The 22056-nt window shown below is 41.3% G+C and overlaps 1 protein-coding gene across 1 annotated transcript; it reads right to left on the bottom strand.

The window, feature by feature from the left end:
- Nucleotides 1–489: 489 nt before the first annotated feature.
- NPEPPS (aminopeptidase puromycin sensitive) lies at nucleotides 490–21572 on the bottom strand. The gene is given in 9 exon segments (XM_030808033.1): nucleotides 490–902; nucleotides 3202–3249; nucleotides 3824–3979; nucleotides 4528–4635; nucleotides 8965–9021; nucleotides 10077–10219; nucleotides 17365–17584; nucleotides 19167–19301; nucleotides 21486–21572. Coding segments are annotated over 9 exon segments (1080 nt in total). The 5' UTR covers nucleotides 21546–21572; the 3' UTR covers nucleotides 490–749.
- Between the last annotated feature and the right edge of the window lie 484 nt (nucleotides 21573–22056).

The following is a 22056-nucleotide window of genomic DNA, read 5'->3' on the forward strand; positions in this document are numbered from 1 at the left end:
TCCTTATTATTTATCTCTAAGAAGGACACCGGGGAATGGGGGTTGGGGGTGGAACTAAAGGGAGGAAAAAAACCAGAACAGGGTAGGTTTTATTTTTTGTTTGTTTTTTGTTTGTTTGTTTGTTTGGCCAAGGGGTCACACAGAAGGGAAGGCAAGGAGGAAAATTAAACTACAATCCTTGGTTCAGATTGAGTTATACAGGAATATATCTTCCTGATCAGTCCCCGTGCCAAAAAAAAAAAAAAAAGCCACTTGGAATTATGCACTGACTCCAACTATGTTATACCAGCTATCAGCCTTTTGTGTTTAACCATTCCCAGAAATGGACACCACCCTTGGCTTATAGGCTGCTTGCAGAACCCACTTCACAAAAATCCTCTTTACCAAGAAGCCTCTAGTTTCCTTTTGGTAGGTTATAAAAACAGAACATCTGTCATTAACAGTAGGGTGTTAAATACTTTTAACCACTGACAAGGCTTCAGAAAGTTTCAGTTTCGTTATGCTCTATTTTATTACTATCGTATTTACATTTTTATTTTTTATTTATTTTTTGCTGAATTGCTGATTTTCCTTTTTCAATAGAATTTAATTCTGGAATGTGAGCAGGAACCAGTTAACTACATTCATTGTCCAGCCCCCACTGGTTTGAAAGAAGACTCCAAATTCTTGGCATACGAATCAGCTGTTCGGTAGCTCCACCTTATCCCTGCAGCGAAGCAGCAGAACCGCCAATGGCGGCACCTCAGGATTCACACTGTGGGTGGTGAGACCTTCCGCTGAAGGAGGTACTGGTGGATGCTCTCGGCATCTCGCTTTAGCCAAGCAGCATTCAGCAGAATATTTTCACAACACTGCTGGATGGTACGCTCAGCTGAAGGAGCTGGGTGACTCTCGAAGAAAGCCTGGTATAAAACAACCCAGAATGCGGGATCATTACTAGCAGTAAGAAGTTAATATTACAGGTTATGAAAAAATACCCACTGGTCTATATGAAGGATGCAGAATCCTTCATGAGGCACGAGAATTTACCACTGCGACCCTCAGGCTAAAAGAAAACAAGCAACTCCTTGGACCTGCATATAGGAATTCTCCCCTTAAATATTCTATGCTTAACAAACTAATCAAAAGTTAATAAAGAGACAGAACCTACTGCCTTTCTTTTAGGCTAATTGTGTCGTGGTAAATACAGTCTTTGGACTGAAGACTTGGAACTTGAATCTAGGCTTGGTCATGTACTAGCTTGTGACTGTGAGAAAATTAACTGCTCTAAGTCTCAGTTTTCTCAACTATGAGAAAATATTCACTCCAGAAGATTAAAGAGACAATCCATATAAACATTTGACAAAATACCTAGCACAGAGTACTTAAGGATTCAACACATTTTGGCTGCTTCAAATAAAGATTAATTTGTAAGGGATGATAATACAAAGAAGTTTAAATTGCTGCTGTGCCCTAATAATTTAACACCCCATGGTCTTTTTTTTTTTTTTTTTTTTTTTTGAGACAGGGTCTCACTCTGTTGCCCAGGCTAGAGTGCAATGAAACGAACATGACTCATTGCAGCCTCAACCTCCTGGGCTCAAGTAAACCTCCAACCTTAACTTCCTGGGTAGCTGGGACCACAAGCGTGCACTCCCAGGCCTAATTGTTTTTTCCTTTTTGTAGAGATGGGGTCCTACCATGTTGCCCAGACTGGTCTTGAACTCTTGAGCTCAAGCAATCCTCCCACCTCAGCCTCCCAAAATGCTGGAATTACAGGAATCCAACATTTTTAATACAGTAAAACAAACAATTTCTGAGTTTATAATTTATCACAATGCTTAATGATTAAAAGTTGAATAAACTTTTCTAATGGAGTACACCTGGTTTCATAGAAAACAAAGCAACTCTTAAACACCAGCTGGCAAAATGATAGGGCTTTTCCTTTAGTCACCGCAGGTGTGAAAGACAGAATGACTAATCCATCTGATTAAACAGAGACCTTTTAGAAATCAATAACCTTATTTACACAGATGACAACTGCTACTGTTCCAAGGCTCCTAATCATGGTTCAGTTCTCAGGGCCTCAAGTCTTTTTCCATTCCATCTCAGTAAGTAGTACCAACATTTACACACCAGAAACCTGGGGATTATCCTGGCTTGTTTTTCTTCCTCTCCCAGGTACGCTCACAACAGAGAAGCCAATCAATAAATATTGTTGAACTAATGGTTAACAAATTCAAGCCCCTGAATCTCCATTACTCCGTCTCCTCCACTACTGCCACTACCCTACTGTAAGCTATTCTATCATTCTTGCTGGGAGAGTTAGCTTCCCAACATCTTCTCTTCCCCATTCCAAACTATTATCCAAATTGCAGCCAGACTGAAATTTTTATAACACAAATCAGATCAAGGCACTGCCTTGTTTATAAACCATTCGAAGGCTTTCCATTTTTAGGAAATTTTTTTTTTTTTTTTGGAGACGGAGTCTTGCTCTGTCACCCAGGCTGGAGTGCAATGGCACGATCTCAGCTCACTGCAACCTCCACCTCCTGGGCTCAAGCAATTCTCCTGCCTCAGCCTCCCGAGTAGCTGGGATTAGAGGTGTGCACCACCGTGTCCAGCTAATTTGGGGTTTCACCATGTTGCCCAGGCTGGTCTTGAACTCCTGACCTCAGGTGATCCACCTGCCTCGGCCTCCCAAAGTGCTGAGATTACAGATGTGAGCTACCATGCCCGGCCATTTTTAGGAAATTCTTTTTTTTTTTTTTTTTTTTTTGAGAAGGAGTCTCACTCTGTCGCCCAGGCTGGAGTGCAGTGGCACGATCTCAGCTCACTGCAGGCTCTGTCCCCCAGGGTTCACGCCATTCTCCTGCCTCAGCCTCCCGCGTAGCTGGGACTACAGGCGCCTGCCATCTCACCCGGCTAATTTTTTGTATTTTTAGTAGAGACGGGGTTTCACCGCGTTAGCCAGGATGGTCTCGATCTCCTGACCTCGTGATCCGCCCGCCTCGGCCTCCCAAAGTGCTGGGATTACAGGCGTGAGCCACCGCGCCCGGCCAGGAAATTCTTAATATGGCCTCTACAGCCCTGCATGATGTCTTTCTCTAAACAAAAACACAAGAGATGCTACAGTACATTGTCCCAATACTATAATTACAACCAGGTTATTGTTTTTACTTACTAGATTGAAAAGTGAAGAGTAAACAGTATTTTCCTTACCTTAACCTCTCCAGCCATTTTATCAACTGCAAATCCCTCAACTGATAGCTGCAAAACAATGGTTTTAAACAGTAAGTGAAACTAAAAGAGGCTGGGAACAAACTTCCATTTACCCTAAAAACAAATCATTCTGTTCTCTGCCAACTTCAGTCTGTTATAAAGGATTTGTGATGGGAGATGGAGAAGTCCTTAAACAAAGCCAGTAACTATTTAAGGAAACTTTTTTTTTTTTTTGAGACGGAGTTTCACACTTGTTGCCCAGGCTGGAGTGCAATGGCCTCATCTCGGCTCACACAACCTCTGCCTCCCGGGTTCAAGCGATTCTCTGCCTCAGCCTCCCAAGTAGCTGGGATTACAGGCACACACCACCACGCTCAGCTAATTTTTGTATTTTTAGTAGGGACAGGGTTTCACCATGTTGGCCAGGATAGTCTCAAACTCCCGACCTCAGGTGATCTGCCCACCTCGGCCTCCCAAAGTGCTGGGATTACAGGTGTGAGCCACTGCGCCTGGCCGTAGGAAACATTTAAAGAGCAAAGACCACAATGTATGGGTGTAGTGAATCATGGATGTCACTCAATAATATCCATGATTAGCAAGCTACTCAAAATTTTTCACATACCTTTATTAGTCTGGATATTAAGAATCCTCCCTGGTATCAGTTATAAAGTTCTTCCCAGTTGTCCTTTATGAATTTCCAAGCAGCTTTCCTTCCATGCTTGCTGCCTCCAGCTACTCCACCAATTACCGATACAGTGTCCTGCGGACGTACCTCTTCCTAAAAAACAAACAGAGCTAAAAGTCTAGCGTATCAAAAACATATTCTGGTACCAGAAATTGCAACATACTGTTGACACTGAAGTAATCACACTGAAGACACTTATTCCTTGTTTTAGGAATAACTGGAACCAGCAGTTCTCAGCAAAGAAGATAATGTTTAACCTAAAGATCAACCAAAATGAGAACGAGGTACTGAGACAGGTTCAGACAGACTGCTCAACAGATACTTGCTTAGGAGCCTATAGGTTTAAGAAAGGAAGAGACACAAAGTAAGCAAAGGCATAAGCCAGTTTCCCAGTTTTCAAGAGTCCCTGTCCTCATAGTTTCCATTCTGGAGAGACAATTTGTTTACTCTCCCAACTATTATGATTCTCGCCACTAGTGGGAGAAAAACAGAAATCAGTAACAAAAACTCAAGCCAATTTCTCTGGAAAAGGAAGCTTTAGTTAGGGTTAAGGCAGCTCAAGAGGATCAGAGCTGAATCAGAGACACTCGTCACAGATGGGTAACGATTCACTTCTAAATGCAGTTTTCACCGTAACTTACTGAAAGTGCAAACTTGAGGACTTTTTGAATCAGGTCAGGCAAGAGAGTAGCGCCAAGGACTCTTTCAATTCGGTTTTTCTCTTCTTGCATATCTGCTTGTTTATGAAGCTACAGGAAAAAAGATAAAGATAGGAATAGTTAACTCTCCCTTGGATGTTCTGCATATGATTATATGCTTTCTTCCCCAGTAAGGTAAAACTTAAGTTCTATATTCTCACTAGGTGAGAATGGCAGGGCATTATATTAACGAAAGAGAATACTTTTCAAGGTGCTTTGGGCCAGGTGCGGTGGTTTACACCTGTAATCCCAGCACTTTGGGAGGCCGAGGCGGACGGATCACCTGAGGTCAAGAGCTCGAGATCAGCCTGGCAAACATGGTGAAACCCCGTTTCTACTAAAAATACAAAAAAAAAAAATAGCCAGGTGTGGTGGTGCCCACCTGTAATCCCAGCTACTTGGGAGGCCGAGGCAGGAGAATCGCTTGAACCTGGGAGGTTGCAGTGAGCTGAGATCGTGCCACTGCATTCCAGCCTGGGCAAGAGAGCGAGACTCTGTCTCAAAAAAAAAAAAGAAAAAAATATGCTTTGGCACTAAATTTGTCATCTGCTGTTACAGTAAGTAAATCACTAGATGTAAATGCTACCAGATGAACAGCCTGTCATTAGTTCAGACCAGTTTAACATCAAGATCTAAGAGGTAAAATCTATCATAGCCAAATTCTTTACATTATTGATATCTGGCTAATGTTCTGTGTTAGAAGAACAAACTAATCATTAGTAATCTTATACCAAATCATCAAATTAATTTATAATAGTGAAAAATTGAAAATGAATACTGTAATTACTTATAAAAATGCATTATTGAAAGTTATATTTTAAAAATATCTCATAAACATGTTCTTGTATTTAAGTGAAGAAAGTAGATGAAGCAGAATGATCCTAAATTTAAAAAAAAATATATATATATATGGCTGGGCGCAGTGGTTCACGCCTGCAATCCTAGCACTTTGGAAGGCTGAGGTGGAGGTTGCAGTGAGCCCATATCGTACCACTGCACTCCAGTCTGGACAAAAGAGCAAGACTGTGTTTCCAAAAAAAAGGGGTGGGGGAGAACCCCTGGAAATACATCAAAATGGTAGTATTAATTAATGATGGCTTCTGATCAGTGGGATTATGCATCTTCACACTTTTTAACTGCAAAAGCAGCACATACCGAATGCAGAATATCTGAAAGACAGAGAAGCATAAAGAAAAAATAAAATTACTACTATATGTACATTATCAAATCTGGAAAGAGAGCATGTTATACATGCTGTTTTTGCTACCTGCTTTTTAAACTACAGGTAAGTTTTATTTTCCTCTTTATACTTTTCTAGTCTCTAAATCTTCCATAGTATATATATATATATATATAAAATCTTTTTTCATAATCAGAAACAAAATGTTGTAATTCTTAAAAATTAGAACTATAAATGTATAAGAGCTATGTCTCCAAGACTCTTTTGATCTTTTCTACCCCTTAAGATTTAACACTGACCAGAGTGTCTGGAGACCTCATCAAAGCTCTCAGTTTCCTCTTCCTTTTGACACTTTTTTTTTTCAATAAACAATTTTAATTTATAAGAAGCAGAGATAGGGTCTTGCTATGTTGACCAGGCTGGTCTCCCTATTTTTTTTTTTTTTTTTTTTTTTTGAGATACAGTCTCGCTCTGTTGCCCATGCTGGAGTGCAATGGTGTTAGCTCACTACAACCATGCCTAGCTAATTTTTCTATTTTTAGTAGAGCCGGAGTTTCTCCATGTTGCCCAGGCTGGTCTCGAACTCCTGGCCTCAAGTGATCCTCCCATCACTTGTAATCCCAAAGGGCTGGGAATACAGGCATGAACCACCATGCCTGACCCCTTTGGACTCTGAGCAGCAGTGCAGTAAAATAGATAGGACCTTGGGAGATCTGGGTTCTAGTCCCAGTTTTGCCTCTAACTAGCTGTATGATCTTGACTAAGTCCTTCATCCCTCTGGGTCTCAGTTTCCCTATGTGTAAAATGAGATGAGTGGACAGATAATTTCTAAGGCCCTTTTCAGCTCCAATATTCAAGGTCTGAACCTCTGGCTTTCAGGAAGCATTTTCCTCCAAAGAGAACCTGCTATTCTAGTCCACTAGATGGCACTCTAACACCACATTTCAAATATACTGTGAATTAATGTTCTTTAACCCTGCTATATTATTCCTAAATTACCATCATAAGACAACCTTCTTCATCTCTTACCAAATGGCTTCTTGAAGAACCATGATTCCGCCTTCATTAGAGCTATTTCCATAGTGAAGCTGATTATCGTGAACTCCCTTGGGTTAAATAAGTGCAAACTCTTAATAAATACACATACTTGTGGAAAATCTTAAAAGTGCCATGACATGAAAATGTCAATGTATCTGCCATGAAATTTTCAGAATCCCTATCTTTTTCCATATCATCATGGACTAGATGAAAAAAAAATCAAATATCCCATTTCATACATATCATTTATAGTATATAGGTTCACAGAATATTAAGACTGAGAAGGGACCTTAATGTTCAGGTGGAAGGTAAACCCAAATTTAACTTTTTTTAGGGTCTTTTTTAAGATAGGGTCTTGCTCTGTCACCCAGGCTGGAGTGCAGTGGCACAATCATAGCTCACTGCAGCCTTGAACTCCTGGGCTCAAGCGCTCCTCCTGCCTCAGCCTCCTGAGAAGCTGGAACTACAGGTGCATGCCACCATGCCCAGCTCTCCCAAATATAACTTTTATATTCTTAGAAAGCAGGCCAGGCATGGTGGCACATGCCTATAATCCCAGCACTTTGGGAGGCCGAGGCGGGCGGATCACAAGGTCAGGAGTTCGAGGCCTGCCTGACCAATATGGTGAAACCCCGTCTCTACTAAACATGCAAAAATTAGCTGGGTGTGGTGGCAGGCGCCTGTAGTCCCAGCTACTTGGGAGGCTGAGGCAGGAGAATCACGTGAACCCGGGAGGCAGAGGTTGCAGTGAGCCAAGATCATGCCACTACACTCCAGCCTGGGTGACAGAGTAAGACTCTGTCTCAAAAAAAAAAAAAAAAAAGAAAGTAAACCTATTACAACAGGAGTAAAGCAGTACATTTTGAGAAACTTTCTTAAAGTTTCTATTTTCAGACATCCTAATCATTTTTCAGAGGATTTGTTTAAAACCAAAATATCAGAATTTAGATCTGCAATTATGATCATTAGAGCTATTTCTACAGTGAAGCTGATTATCATGAACTCCCTTGAAGTCAGAAGAGTGTTGTTAATCCATGAAAGGTAGAGACAGTAGAGCACATTCCACTCCTGTCCTAAGCGTGGATCTTTTAACAAATGGGTTTTTAGGCACATTTTGCACATTTTATTTAATGATTAAAAAGTAGATTTGGCTACCTCCACCTCTAATGTAGCCAGTGCACTCAAGCCATTTCCTTATAGACCGGAACTGTATGAATAGGGACTGGAGATAGCATTTGCTTCACAGTACTACTATTGATTGAAAATTTCAAACATTGCTGCCATTATGAGGACATGGAAAGTTTTATCTATATTTTATCTAAGTCAGAGCTTAATTATATGCCAATTACCCTGGGAAAACTAGAGAGACTATGAAGGCAGGTGAATTAATTTCGTCTATTAATAAAGGACCCTGCCATAGCTCAGATGCTTGAGACACTTGATCATCATCTGTCTATCCCTTTTCTAAGCACAAAAACAAACCTTCTAAGCACAGAACCTAAGCACAGAAACAAACGTTTTGCTTAAAATGGGCAGAACCCCAAGTAAGTTTACACTGAAGATAAAATTTAAAGAAAGTGACTTGTTAATCAAAACTAACATTTATTTCAGTGTTAAAATTTCAGCTGGGCACAGTAGCTCATGCCTGTAACCCCAGCACTTTGGGAGGCTGAGGTGGGTGTATCACTTGACCCCAGGAGTTTGAGACCAGCCTGGGCATGGTGAAACCTTGTCTCTACAAAAAACACAAAAATTAGCTGGGTGCGGTTATCACACTCCTATAATTCCAGCTACTTGGAAGGCTGACGCAGGAGGATCACTTGAGCCTGGGAGGTTGATGCTGCAGTGATCCATGATTATGTCACTTTAGCCTAGGTGACAGAGTGAGAGCTTGTCTCAAAAAAAAAAAAAAGATTTCAGATGCATAAAGTGAGTAAAAAAAGGTGGGGAAAATAAGACGTCTTTGGCATCATACTGATAATACTGATCTAATAACATATATGGATAGACATATAATTCTCTCACAGTTTTAAAATACTTGCATGTCTACAATATGCATCTTTCTTTTCTAGGACTTTTTTTTTTTTTAACCATTTAGAGGTGTACTGTGTGTCTATCCAAGCTCAAAAGCAGGAAATGGGAGCCTTCTCAAATATACTTACTTTTAACATAATGTCTAAAGTAGTGCCATCACCATGCTTCAAAACAGTCAGATAGACCTACAAGAGAATACAGGGACAAAAAATAAGTCATTTGATTAAATGTACCTTGTTTCAAGTATTCTAATACTAAGAAAAGACAGAAAGCAAGTAAACAATATTGTAAATGTTGGCCGGCTGCGGTGACTCACGCCTGTAATCCCTGCACTTTGGGAGGCCGAGGCAGGCGATCACCGGAGGTCAGCAGTTCCAGGCCAGCCTGGTCAACATGGCGAAACCCTGTCTCTACTAAAAATACAAAAATTAGCTGGGCGTGGTAGCAGGTGCCTGTAATCCCAGCTACTCAGGAGGCTGAGGCACGGAGAACTGCTTGAACCCAGGAGGCGGGGGCTACAGTGAGCCGAGATCACACCACTGCACTCCAGCCTAGGTAACAGAGTGAGACTCCATCTCAAAAAAAAAAAAAAGTAAATATTATAAATGTGGATATTACAAACTGTAGTTAAGGAGCTAGCAGTGCCTGTGAGCAACCACAAAGGTAAATGGCATGTTGTACCAGCAGAGCACAGCAGCTTTCAGGGGAATGTGCACAGCTAATCACCTTTCAGCACTGCAACACTGACTGAGAAACTTTAAACAAGTAAGAAGATGACTATAAACCACTTAAATAGTATATATTAAAATAGAGGTAGACGTGGTTTGTGGGTCAGTTCTTAGGTCAGTTTTGGCTATTAAAAAAAGTACCAGGCTGGGCATGGTAGCTCACGCCTGTAATCCCAGCACTTTGGGAGGCCAAGGCAGGTGGGTCACCTGAGGTCAGGAGTTCGAGACCAGCCTGGCCAACATGGCGAAACCTCATCTCTAATGAAAATACAAAAATTAGCTGGGTGTGGTGGCAGCGCCTGTAATCCCAGCTAGCCAGGAGGCTGAGGCAGGAGAATCACTGGAACTCAGGGGACAGAGGCTGCAATGAGCCGAGATCACGCCACTGTACTCCAGCCTGGGCGACAGAGCAAGACTCCATCTCAAAAAAAAAAAAAAAAAAAAAAAAGTTCCGTGCTTCACAAAATGATGTAGTTACCTATATGTCAAGGGAATTTATCGTGAAAACCTACAGGACTCCTCAGATCAGCGGAGAGAATCTGTTTTCCTTCCACGTGGTCCTTAAACCGACGACGGGCTTCTTCTAACGTTGCCTTATGTCCTGCTTTTCCTAGTTTTCCTAGAACCAAGCCCCTCAGGAGTGCATCGAGATGACCTGATTTGAGAAGTAAAAGAGACATAAGACTACTTAAAAAGCCTATTTTTGTAAGTTTGCCATCTGGATATCTTATAATTGTGCTATACCAATTCTACGGTCTTGAACAAACACACTCAATTAACTTAATACCTGAGAGAATACTTGTTTTACATTTATCAAATCATAAGAGTGATATGCTAAATAGATTAGACAAGCAAATAAACTTGCTGACTTTATCTACAGTCACGAATGCCAACTATCTGAATTTACTAAATGTTTACTCAGTCTAGTTAACTACTCTGCTAAGGATTATGTGTGAAAAGAACAGGCTTACATCATGCAGTTTCGACCCAAGGTTCAAAGAAAGATCACATATGGAACTAGTATGCTCTATGTATAATAAATTGAAATCTTAGATTTTAAAAATCAAAATCTGATGGGTCCATTCCTCCAAGACACACAAATAGCCAATAAGCACATAAAAAGATGTTTAACATAATTAATCACTAGGAGAATGCAAATCAAAACCACAATGAGATACCAATTCATACCCACTATGATGGCTATAATAAAAAAGATAATAGCAAGTGTTGGCAAGGATGTGGAGAAATTGAAACCCTCGGCCGGGCGGGGTGGCTCATGAGGTCAGGAGATCGAGACCATCCTGGCTAACATGGTGAAACCCCGTCTCTACTAAAAAACACAAAAAATTAGCCAGGCATGGTGGCACGCGCCTGTAATCCCAGCTACTCGGGAGGCTGAGGCAGGAGAATGGCGTGAACCCGGGAGGCAGAGCTTGCAGTGAGCCGAGATGGTGCCACTGCACTCCAGCCTGGGCGACAGAGCGAGACTCCGTCTCAAAAAGAAAAAAAGAAATTGAAACCCTCAAACACTGCTGGTGGGAACACAGTATGGTGAAGCCACTTAGAAAATCAGTCTGGCAGTCCCTCAAAAGGTTAAACATACAGTTATGGCCAGGCACAGCAGCTCATGCCTATAATCCCAGCACTTTGGGATGCCAAGGCAAGAGGATTGCTTGAGCCCAGGAGTTCAAGACCAGCCTGAGCAACACAGCAAGACCCTGTTTCTACAAAAAACTTAATAATTAACCAAGCATGGTAGCATATGTCTGTAGGCCCAGTTACACAGGAGGCTGGGGAGGGAGGATCACTTGAGCCCAGGAGGTTGAAGCTGCGGTGAGCTATGATCACACTACTGTACTCCAGCCTGGGCACAGAGCAAGACCTTGTCTTTTTTTTTTTTTTTTTTTTTTTTTGAGATGTGGTCTCACTCTGTTGCCCAAGCTGGAGTGCAGTGGCATGACCTCAGCTCACTGCAGCCTCCGCCTCCCAGGTTCAAGCAATTCTCCACCTCAGTCTTCTGAGTAGCTGGGAATACAGGGTTGCACCACCACGCCCGGCTAATTTTTGCATTTTTATAGAGACAGGGTTTCGCCATGTTGGCCAGGCTGGTCTCGAACTCCTGACCTCAGGTGATCCACCTGCCTTGGCCTCCCAAAGTGTTGGGATTACAAGCCTGAGCCACTGCCACCCAGCCGACCCTGTCTCTTAAAAAAACAAAAGGACGGGCGCGGTGGCTCACGCCTGTAATCTCAGCACTTTAGGAGGCTGAGGCAGGCGGATCATGAGGTCAGGAGATCGAGACCATCCTGGCCAACATGGTGAAACCCTGTCTCTACTAGAATACAAAAAATTAGCCAGGTGCAGTGGCATGGACCTGTAATCCCAGCTACTCAGAAGGCTGAGGCAGGGGAATCACTTGAACCCGGGAGGCGGAGGTTGCAGTGAGCTGAGATCATGCCCACTGCACTCCAGCCTGGAGACACAGTGAGACTCCATCTCAAAAAAAAAAAAAAAAAAACAGAGTCATCATATGACTCAGCAATTTCACTCTTAGGTATCTCGAAAATAAATGAAAGCACGTCTGCACAAAAACTTGTATACAAATGTGCATAACAGAATTCATAATAGCCAAAAACTGGAGCCCTCATGAATGGGAATAGTGCCCTTATAAAAGAGACCCGGGGGTCCGGGTGTGGTGGTTCACGCCTGTAATCCCAGCACTTTGGGAGGCTGAGGCAGGAGGATCACGAGGTCAAGAGCTCGAGACCATCCTGGCCAACATGGTGAAACCCCATCTCTACTAATAATACAAAAATTAGCTGGGCGTGGTGGCCTGCATCTGTAGCCCCAGCTATTGGGGAGGCTGAGGCAGGAGAATTGCTTGAACCCAGGAGGCGGAGGTTGCAGTGAGCCGAGATCACACCACTGCACTCCAACCTGGCAACAGAGTGAGACTCCGTTACCAAAAAAAAAATAAAAGGAAGGACTGATACATGCTACAACATAGATGAATCTTGAAAATATTATGCTAAGTGAAAGAAGCAGATATAAAAGGCCAAGTATTTTATGATTCTATGTATATGAAATGTTCAGAATAGGTAAATCCATGAAATAGTAAATTGGTGGTTGCCAGGAAATGGAGAGTGCCTGCCAGTGGATACAAGGCTTTTTTTTTGCGGGGGGTGGGGGACTGAGAGTGGGGACGGTGAAGAAATTGTTCTGGAAATATGGAGGTGATAGTTGCACAATCTTGTGAACATACTAACAAATACTGATTGTATACTTTAAAAAGGTGAATTTTATGGTATGTGAATTATATCTCAAAAAAAGTTAACATCCAGGAAACAAATGATTGAGAAAAAAAACAGTTAACGGCACACAAATCTGATGAACTGCAGCAGTACAATGGACAAATAAAATGTAGTATATTCATATGATGAAATACTACTCAGCAATAAAAAGCAATGAACAACCCGGATTATCTCAGAAACATTATGCTTAGTGAGAGAGGCCAGGTATAAGAACAGAACACACATTATATGATTCTATGTATATAAAATAGAAGAGATAAATATTAATCTAGGTGAAAGAAATCAGAATGGCATGTGCCTGTGTGGGGTAGGCAGGGGAGGCTCAAGTAGCAGGGACCAATTGGGAAGGAGCCCAAGCAGCTTTCTGGGTGATGGAAATGTGGTACGTGTTTGCCGAAAGTCATGAACTGTAACATTTAGATTATTCATTTTGCTATATTTAAATCAGAATTTAACCAAAAATAATTTTAAGAAAACCATCACAGATCAATAGATAACTACACATTATTGTGATGATTCTTACAAGAAGTAATTTATATTCTGGCTCTGGTACTAACACGCTGTGTGATGCAAGGCAACATTTTATTATTTTGCCGTGTTTCATTCTCCCATCTGTATAGCTAGGAAATTGAAGGCACTTTCCCTATATTGTAAAGATGGTTTTGAAGTCAAAAAGTGTCACGTTATCATCATGAAAGAAAAGTGCAACATCCATTAATTTACATGCATCTGTGTCCATGTACTCCTATCCTGTCACTATTCATCTGTGCTCCTATCTAAAACCAACTCCTAAACTTTGCACTGGATCTCAACTCCTCTTGATTATTCAGCAATAACCCCTCTCTCTCACAAAACATGAATTTTTCCATTATTACTGCATATGTTCAAATAGTTGCAGAAAATGCAATATAAAATCTCCCAACTTAAAAATTCCTTCCTTTACCCCACCTCTCTCTTGTCTACCCCTTTTCTCTGATCTTCTCAGCAAAACTCCTTTAAAAAGTTGTCTAAGTGTGTTGTCTCCATTTCCTCTCCTCCTATTCTAAAGAACCTGCTCCAAAAGTGGAGAATTCATTATTGTTCCCCACTACTCCACAAAACTTGTTAAATGTAATATTGAATTAGCCTTCATCATTCTGTTTGACTTAGTATAGTAGCATCTGACACAGCTGATCACATTCCCTCTGCCTTCATCTACTGTTTCTTTTCATCTGCTGTTTATTTAAATTCTGGGATACCCCCTCTCTCTCCTGGCTCTCCTTCTACCTCACTGGCCAGTCTGTCTCTTTTGCTGATTCTTCCTCTTCCACACAATCTCTAAATCCTGAACTCAGACCTCTTTTTTCCACTTACACTCAGTCACTGGTTGATCTCATCCAGTTTTGTTTTGTTTTTTAAAGACATGAGGTCTCACTATGTTGCCCATGCTGGGCTTCAACTCCAGGACTCAACCAATTCTCCTGTCTCAGCCTCCTGAGTAGCTGGATTACAGGTGTGAGCCACATGTGTGACATGATTCCCACCCCCTCATTTTTTTTTTTTTTTTTTTTGGACGGAGTCTCGCTCTGTTGCCCAGGCTGGAGTGCAATGGCGTGATCTCGGCTCACTGCAACCTCTGCCTCCCAGTTCAAGTGAGTTTCCTGCCTCAGCCTCCTGAGTAGCTGGAACTACAGGCGTGTGCCACCACGCCCAGCTAATTTTATATTTTTAGTAGAGCTGGGGTTTCACCATGTTGGCCAGGCTTGTCTCAAACTCCTGACCTCAGGTGTTCCACCCACCTCAACCTCCCAAAGTGCTGGGATTACAGGTGTGAGCTACCACGCCTGGCCCGATTCCCTCTTACACACAAATATGCTTCTATGCCAGGCACAGTGGCTCATGGCTGCAATCCCAGCACTTTGGGATGCTGAGGCGGGAGAATTTCTGGAGTCCAGGAGTTCAAGACCAGCCTAGGCAACATAGTGAAATCCTGTCTCTACAAAACAAAACAAAACAAAAAAAACATAGCTGGGTATGGTGCATGCCTGTAGTCCCAAATACTCAGGAGGCTGAGGTGGGAGGATAGCTTGAACCCAGAATTCGAGGCTGCAGTGAGCTATGACTGCACCACTGCACTCCAGCTTCGGCAACAGAGCAAGACTCTGTATCTTTAAAAGAAAAAAATGTTTCTACAGCAGTCTTCCCTATCCCTGTACGTGGCAACTTCATTCTTCCAGTTCTGCAGGCCAAAATTTGATGACACTTCTCTTTCTTTCCACCTCACAGTCCATCCTTCACCAAATAGTTTCAGTTCCACCTTTGAAATATACACAGACTTTACCACCTGTAAGTTCTAGTTGCAACCAGCATCTCAATTGGATTGCTAAAATAGCCTTCTGAATGGTCTCCCTGCCTCCTCTCGTCTTCTTTTAGTCTGTTCTTCAGAAAGCCAAGTAAATCAAATCAAGTTCCCCTGCCCAAAACTCTCTAATTAGCGTGTCATATCACTAAATGTGAAAGTCAAAAAACTTCTCACTGTAGCAAACAGGTTCTATAGGATCAGAAAGGTCTCCCATTGCCCTCTCCCACTCGATCCTGTCCTGAACTCAGCAGCTTTCCTGTTATTCCTCGAATACCCTAAGCATGCTCCCATCTCAGGTCTTTTGTACTTGCTGTTTCCTCTGAACCACTTTTCTTCTAGGTATCCTCATAACTCTCTCCATGTCTCAGTTTATGCTCAGTATCACCTTATTAGAGACAGTTTCCCCAAACACTCTCTAGAAAATAGTGGCCCAGCACTCCTTATTATCTGACGACTTTATTTTTCTTTTTTCTTTTTTGAGACAGAGTCTTGCCCTGTCACCCAGGCTGGAGTGCAGTGGCCCCATCTCAGCTCACTGCAACCTCTGCCTCCTGGGTTCAAGCAATTCTCTGCCTCAGCCTCCCGAGTAGCTGAGATTAGAGGCACCCGCCACCATGCCTGGCTAATTTTTGTATTTTTAATAGAGACAGGGTTTCACCATCTTGGCCAGGCTGGTCTTGAACTCTTGACCTTGTGATCCACCCACCTCAGCCTCCCAAAGTGCTGGGATTACAGGCGTGAGCCACCACCCCCGGCAACTTTATTTTTCTTAATGATACTTCCTGCCACCTAGACCATTATACATTTAATTATTTGCTATGTCTCCCATTAGAATATAAGCCATATAAGGCAATATTTGGGTTGCTGCTGTATCACCAGCTCTTAGAATAGTATATGGCATTTACTAGCTACATAAATATTTGTTGAATCAATGAAGAAAAGACATAGAAGCTGGGACCAGCTGTAGTGGCTCATGCCTGTAATACAGCACTTTGGGCGGCTGAGACGGGCAGATCGCTTGAGGCCCAGAGTTCAAGACCAGCCTGGCCAACATGGCGAAACCTCGTCTCTACTAAAAATACAAAAATTAGCCAGGCGTGGTGGTATGCTATTTGGGAGGCTGAGGCAGGAGAATCGCTTGAACCCGAGAGGCAGAGGTTGCAGTGAGCCGAGATGGCGCCATTGCGTTCCAGCCTGGGTGACAAGAGTGAAATTCCATCTCAAAAAAAAAAAAAAGACAAGACATAGAGGTCTAGGTATTGCTACTATTTTTATTACAAAAGACTTCTGGATCAAGACTGGTCAGGAGGAAACACCACCTTTAGTTATTAGCAGATGATAAAAAATAATGATATGTAAAACCTTTAGTCATTCCCAATTTTTAAATGAGAGCAAAAAGAGTAAATATATGCTTATAGAAATAATCACAGAGCAGAGAACACATGTAGAAAGCAAATAATTTCCTTAATTAAAAAAGCTGACCCCTGTGTCTCTCAGCACCTTTACAAGTTATACATAAAGGTGCCTGGTATTTATGGTAATAATAAATAAAACTTGGGAGGCCAGGGCAGGTGGATCACCTGAGGTCGGGGTTCGAGACCAGCCTGACCAGCATGGTGAAACCACGTCTCTACTATAGATATAAAAGTAGCCGGGCGTGGTGGCACATGCCTGTAATCCCAGCTACTCGGGAGGCTAAGGCAGGAGAATCACTTGAACCCAGGAAGTGGAGGTTGCGGTGAGCCGAGATCGCACCATTGCACTCCAGCTTAGGCAACAAGAGTGAAACTCCGTCTCAAAAAAATAAAATTAAATAAATAAATAAATAAATAAATAAAACAAAACAACCTGAAATTCCCTTTTGCTTTTCTTGACTAAAAATAGGCCTCTGGAATTCTGCAAAAGACTTTTGTTTCCACCATGTGCACAAATTATATTTAGCATCGAACACACATAACCACTACTGTTTCTGTGTTGTTGACCCATGTAACTTCACCAGTAGACTTAAAAGACTCAAGTCTTAATTTCTGGCTTGCTGAATATACAGTAACATCCAGTAGCTACAAAGATGATATTAATTATATTGTTAACCACATAAAAAAGTACCAACTTCTGCCTAATTCTTTCTCCATTTAGTATATCCATTACCTTCTCCAGGTTTGGGATCCCAGCCCAGTCTCTCCCCTATAGGTGAAAAGACATCTTTCACAAACTCCTGGATTTCCTCATAGAAGTCTGTGTGGGACAAGAGAGTTGAGAGAATCCCCAGGTTACAGCTCAGGTCGCTCCATACAGTATAATTGGGCTCATTCACAAAAGCCTCCATGACTTTTAGAACCTCTACTGTGCTAATGATTCCAGCTCGAGCCTGGGATAGGAAAAAACATAAATTAACCTAGTCTTCAAACAAAACCAAAAAACATAAGCATGCATTTTTGGCATTATCTGCTGCTAGCAATTTCTTTGGTTTAAGGAAATGGGACTGTATAAGCTCAGAACACTGTTAGAATAAAAATCCTATTCGGATAACATTCCTTTTCTACTCCTTTGTTACTTTTTTCTCTCTTTTTACAGAAAAATTAGAATGAATTATTTGCTATTTATACAAGAACTACTTTTTAAAATTACACTAAAAGTCCCAACAATTTGAGAACAACAACAAACCAGTTAACTTCTATTTCTACTCAGTTTCTGGGGACTTGGCTTTGTTACTGTTTTGAAATTTTTCATACTTTCAGAAAAATTGCAAAAATAGTTTGAGCTTTGGTTGTTGACAGACATTCTTTCAAAGCCAGACCTGCAAACTGTGTCAACTTAAGCCTCTCCTTTACTCATTTCTAAAAGAACATAAACTAGAAGGCACTACAAATTCAAAGTCCTTTCAGAACTAACAGAGTTAGGAAAAAGAACTTCTGTTATAGCAGCCAACTGCACAAACAGCTCACTCTCCTGGGACAGGTCTCTCTCAGCAATTAGATCAGCAGATGTGAGGTTTTGTGCATCAATGCTAATCTGTGTTTATACAAAGGCGGAATCCAAAACCAGTGACTGCAGAGGGGAGGGAAAATTTCCAGTCCAATTTAAAGGAATACTAGGAGGAATACGACAATTTTATCATAAAGACATCTGGAAATTACCTAACCTATGCTGAAGTCATAAAGAAAATAATACTAATTGCTGCTTTAAATCCTTTCTGGAAGAAAGCCAAATATAAATATAATTCTAAAGCTAATGGGATATAATTTGAAATAAGAACACGATGTTTAAAAATTCTGGCTTTCCCAGCAAAGTACAACCACTATTTAGAAAAACATAAAATCGGCCGGGCACGGTGGCTCACGCCTGTAATCCCAGCACTTTGGGAGGCCGAGCTGGGCAGATCACGAGTTCAGGAGATGGAGACCATCCTGGCTAACATGGTGAAACTCCGTCTCTACTAAAAAATACGAAAAATTAGGCGGGCATGGTGGCAGGCGCCTGTAGTCCCAGCTACTCAGGAGGCTGAGGCAGGAGAATGGCATGAACCTGGGAGGCAGAGCTTGCAGTGAGCCAAGATTGCATCACTGCACTCCAGCCTGGGTGACAGAGCAAGACTCCATCTCAAAAAAAAAAAAAAAATCACTCTGACTTAATTATTTTAAAAACCTATCAGTAGAGTTCATTTCTTCAAGGCTCATATTTATTTCTACTGAAAAGAAAGGAATTTTTTGCCTCACAAAGGATAGTTTAATTAAGAGTTTCAGAAAGCTGGCTTAGGAGTAGTGAAATGGGATTTAAATTATATAGCCTCAATCTTGTCATATTAAAAATAGTCATTTGCTCTAGTCCCAAAGGTGTTTTTAACCATCAAGAAGACCCATATTCTTCTAATTATGTTTCAGATACTCCAGGAAAAATAAAATCTTTTAATCAGCAAAATCCATCATATTACTTAAGTCACAGATGCTCACCAAGGAGAAGAGGTCATTCTGTAATCCAAGTCGATCCACAGGGGGCAGAGAAAGGTCACGAATGCCTGGTAATAAACTTTCCAGCATGGCAGAGCTGTACTGGGTCCGATAAAACCCCACTGTTCCTAAGTTTAACTGCAAAGATATCCAGTAAGTACTATTAAACAGCTCCATTAATTTTTTAAATCAACCTTTTGTATGTTTAAAAGGAGTTCTGGTTTTAGATATACCTGGATGAAAAACAGTTAAGACCATCTATGCCAACTAATGGATTAAAACAAGACAACACATCAAGATAGAATGAATGCACAGACAAAAGAAAAGGGAAACTTGAAATTGTGGGGGCCAAAGTGAGGGACAGTAGAAAGAACATGGAAGGGACAAAATAATGTGGGTAAGTTTCTATTTCTAACCTCAATTTTAGGTTTACAGAAAATACTTAATATATATGAAAACACCTGGACAGTAGAATCTCTAAGAAAGCTTAGGCCTTTACAAACATTGATCTTATAAGCACAGAGACTGAACGGATTAACAATTTTCAGATCCCAATTTTAAAGAATTACATGGACCTAAGGCAATTTCATAAGATTTTTGGCGTGAGGTAATTACTGACTGCATTATTCTTTTTTTTTTTTTTTTTTTTTGAGATGGAATCTCACTCTGTCGCCCAGGCCGGAGGGGAGTGGCATGATCTCAGCTCACTGCAACTTCCACCTCCCAGGTTCAAGTGATTCTCCTGCCTCACCCTCCCAAGCAGCTGGGATTACAGGCACCCGCCACCACACCCAGCTAATTTTGTATTTTTAGGAGAGACAGGGTTTCACCATGTTGGCCAGGCTGGTCTCGAACTCCTGACCTCAGGTGATCCGCCACGCCTCAGCCTCCCTGGGATTACAGGCATGAGCCACTGCACCTGGCAACTGCATTATTCTCTATAGGCTATTTACCAATAGCCAAAAAATATTTTTGAGAACATTTATATTCAAAATAGTTAAATGGTAAAACAGTAAGATATAAATATTTTACTATTTATATGTAAACATTTTTAAAACCACCCCTACAATTTTAACTCAACTATCACTTTATTGATTCCCTTTATTTAACCTAATCAAAATTGTAGTGTACATAACTTTTTTCTCATTTATAAGAAATTTTTCATATTGCTACAACATAATCTTCCAGATAATTTTAAATGGTAATATTCCAGTGAGTATATTTTAAATATATATTTAAAAAAGTAAAACAATGCCAGGCATGGTGGCTCATGGCTATAATCCTAGCTACTCTGGAGCCTGAGGTGGGAGGATCGCATGAGCCTAGGAGTTTGAATCCAGCCTAAGCAACATAGTGAGACCCCCAACTCGAAAAAATAAAAAGTTGATAAACAGGAACATGGCTTTTTTTTTTTTTTCAGATGGAGTCTCACCCTGTCACCCAGGCTGGAGTGCAATGGCGCGACCTCGGCTCACTGCAACCTCCGCCTCCTGGGTTCAAGCGATTCTCCTGCCTCAGCCTCTCCGAGTAGCTAGGATTACAGGTGCACGCCATCACGACTAATTTTTTTTTTCATACCTTTAGTAGAGACAGGGTTTCACCATGTTGGTTGGACTGTTCTTGAACTCCTGACCTTGTGATTTGCCTGCCTCGGCCTCCCAAAGTGACCTGCCTGCCTCGGCCTCCCAAAGTGCTGGGATTACTCCCAAAGTGCTACCGTGGCGCCCGGCGGGCTTTCTTTTTCAAAAAGCACAAATGTCTGATAAAATGTGTAATTCCTATTAGGAACATACAATTAAGAGTTTGTAGTAAATACTTTCATTATGAAAGGCACAGAGTACAGAATAATGAAAAATAATTCATACCTACTGGTATTTTTGTGAAATGGTTTTGAAATACCAGCTAAGGAATTTTACATTTCAGTGACACGAACCGATTATTATCTATGCCTGCTCTCACTAGATTACAGCAGTACACATATGGTGACAACACATCATTGAAGTTAACCTTTCATTACAATAACAGGGGAGTTTGAAGGTGTGAGACTACAAATATTTTGGTTCATATAAGCTTACACTCAATCTACTTTTGTTTTTCTTCTCCTCCTTAGTCCTATGCCTTTGGATCTGCTTCTCTACCACTACCTTCCCTAACATAAGGACAAATGTCTGAACAATACTATATGAAAATTCGTCCTAAATCTCACAAAGAAAAGTTTAGGTTTTTTTTTTTCTTTGAAACTACTAAACTGAAGCAGAATTTAAAGCTGGCCATAAAATGTATAAGTGAGAGAAATCTGTTTAGGTAAGATTCCGAACTCACCTTCACCCATTGGTCTGGTTTGACATTTTTCAAAACCACATTCATCTCTGGCCTGTCCATTAGAATTTTTAGTTTGGCCTAGTTGGGGTCTTCACTAGTAGAGATTGTGATAGGGACCATCCACTGGGGACAATCTTCACCTAAGCAAGAGAAGAACAAACAAATTTTGCACTGGGACAAACAGAAGGTAAGGTGGAGAGAGGAGTGGTGGTGTTCTAACCAGGAGCCTAAGCCTAACTGTCAATAGTTCATTCTTAGTGGTACATGAACTCTTCCAGATAACCTGAATAGTATCAGTGCAAAGGAAGGGATAATTTATGAAAAAAATCACATGTTGTCTAAAAAAAGAAAGCAGTTAACTCACTTGTAGAATCACAAATGCAATGACTTAAACTTAATTATCATTTTCCCCTTACAGAGCAGACAGCAATTTTACTGTTAAATTTAAAAATATATATACATATATATATGTATGTATTTTTTTTGGAGACAGAGTTTTGCTCTGTCGCCCAGGCTGGAGTGTGGTGGTGGGATCTCAGCTCACTGCAACCTCCACCTCCCGGGTTTAAGA

Source organism: Nomascus leucogenys, unplaced genomic scaffold (assembly GCF_006542625.1).
Source record: "Nomascus leucogenys isolate Asia unplaced genomic scaffold, Asia_NLE_v1 Super-Scaffold_258, whole genome shotgun sequence".
NCBI lineage: Eukaryota > Metazoa > Chordata > Mammalia > Primates > Hylobatidae > Nomascus > Nomascus leucogenys.